The sequence below is a fragment of the Austrofundulus limnaeus genome, unplaced genomic scaffold (genome assembly GCF_001266775.1).
Source record: "Austrofundulus limnaeus strain Quisiro unplaced genomic scaffold, Austrofundulus_limnaeus-1.0 Scaffold34, whole genome shotgun sequence".
Lineage (NCBI taxonomy): Eukaryota > Metazoa > Chordata > Actinopteri > Cyprinodontiformes > Rivulidae > Austrofundulus > Austrofundulus limnaeus.
In genome coordinates, this window is record NW_013952436.1 from 194,486 (window position 1) to 196,735 (window position 2,250).

The 2,250-nt window shown below is 42.4% G+C and overlaps 1 protein-coding gene across 1 annotated transcript in view; it reads left to right on the forward strand.

Annotated features, from left to right (window-relative positions):
• Nucleotides 1–652: 652 nt before the first annotated feature.
• Nucleotides 653–2,250, forward strand: part of prps1b (phosphoribosyl pyrophosphate synthetase 1B) — a gene marked incomplete at its 5' end in the record, with an annotated part of 6,147 nt that continues 4,549 nt past the window's right edge. Inside the window, 2 exon segments of the mRNA XM_014006034.1 lie at nt 653–700; nt 1,080–1,178. Coding sequence (XP_013861488.1) covers nt 653–700; nt 1,080–1,178 — 147 coding nt within the window.

The window sequence follows — 2,250 nt, forward strand, 5'->3', positions numbered from 1 at the left end:
GTGACAAAATGCCGAACATCAAGATATTCAGCGGCAGCTCTCATCCGGATCTGTCTCAGAAAATATCAGACCGCCTGGGTCTCGAACTGGGGAAGGTGGTTACGAAAAAATTTAGCAACCAAGAAACGTGGTAAGCATTGTTTAGTTGTTGTTTTTTCTTTACATGTGAAAATAAATGCGCGGGGTAGTAAAATATCTAGCGAAGCTAACGGGTGTCGCGGTAAATTTGCCGCGAGAACTTGGACACGCGCGTTTTATAGTAACTTATGCTAACTACCGAAGGTGTCCTGTCCTCTAATTCTAAACTAAACCAGCTAGCTTAGCTCTGAAGTTTCATTGTTGGCACAAAGAAACATCGTATTGGTTACTGTGAATATCTGAGTCTGCTTTCCTGTATCCTTCACTGATCAACCATATGCCATTGTTTACTCTGTCTCATCTATCATGCTCCTGTCGGGGTTTGTTAGCTCCGTGGCTCAAAGTGCTGTTTGTTTTGCCACTTTTTGTTTCTTGTAGCGTGGAGATTGGGGAGAGCGTGCGTGGGGAAGACGTCTACATCGTGCAGAGCGGCTGTGGGGAGATCAATGACAATCTGATGGAGCTGTTGATCATGATCAACGCCTGCAAGATTGCCTCTGCCTCCAGGGTCACGGCCGTCATCCCCTGCTTCCCTTATGCCCGGCAGGACAAGAAGGACAAGGTGGGGGTGAGGGACATCTGTCTACTTAACTTTTGTCATGTCATTTGTCCCCCAGCATCATGACAAACAGCCTGCAGCCATGTTGGTTGAGGCATGTGTTTTCTTTTAGTTTGCATGTTGGTTTTAATCTCCYTGTTCTGCATCATCATACTCCTAAGCCATCGTTAGTGCATGTGCATCATCACAACTAGGAACTAAGCATGCACTGTATGCAAACAAGACAAGGTATCTAAATGTTCTCTTTCTACAGACTGTAGGGTTTGATTGAGATGATTAAACTCAGCCTCTCAGCTCTCAGTTTAGTGTTATTTTTAGAAAAGAGCCATGCCTGCCAGTTTGTTTTATTCCATGTGACTGAGGGGATCTGTTTTCGTTGCAGAGCCGCGCTCCCATCTCTGCCAAGCTGGTGGCCAACATGCTGTCTGTGTCAGGCGCAGATCATATTATCACCATGGATTTGCATGCCTCACAGATACAGGTGAGTTAATATGGTAACGTGGAAGCAGACAGGACCAGTTCGAGTTGCTTCATTTATTATTATTATTTTACAACTGATTGATTTTTAACCTAGTCCTTTTAATAGGATATTTGAACTGATTTCTGCATCTTGGCAACTTTTTATGCTTTGGTTTGGATGCAGTATTTTTAGGCATCAAAAGTTGGAAAATTAGTGTCTATGCCATCTGACACAATCCCCACTACTGTTTCCAAAGTTGAGTCTTTTGACTAGAATTGAAGGCATTTAAAACAGTTATAATCAGGGTTCCTATGGGTCCATGAAATCCTTGAAAGTTTGTGAATTTGAGAACATGATTTCAAGGCCCTGGAAAGTTTGTTAATACAGCCAAAAATTACACTTGTCCTTGAAAGTCCTTGAATGTTTTTTTGGGGGATTGAATTTCTCTATTCACACAACTGATTTTCATCATCTGTAAATGAATAAATAAAATAAAATTAACGTACGTTTGTTGGAGTGGATAATTCAGGATTATGTTAAACTGACGTGGCTTTGAACAAATAACACGAGCCATAATCACAGTTTCACCCAATCAGAGCAGAGGAGGGCGGGTTGTTCTTTCTGAGCCCAGGTGAGAGCACCACAGCTCCTCCTGTCCTCACTGAGCGTCTGGACGTGTTCACACACCCTCCTCCCAAACTGAGCTGCCAAACCTCCCAGGACATAATTACATCTCCATGTATTGTGGATATGAATGTAGGGTGTACATTTAATCCACTTTCTTTCATTGATTCCCAGTTTTTCATTGAACTTACATAATAAAACTGTTTATTGGTAACATTTTGTGGAAGCAGTAGGTAATTGCCGTCATGCGTGGTTCTTGAATTTAAGGACATTGGTACTGGAAAGTCCTTGAATTTGATGTTGACCAAGGTGTGGGAACCCTGTATAATATTTTCTACATAAGTAAACAGCCCTTGTTTTCATTGTACTTCAACCTGCCAGGTGAAGATTGCACCTATTTGCTTTCTCTAACTTTGTCACATACACAAAGTTGGGGGGGGGGGGTTTGAGCCAAGCACCACTATAGCAG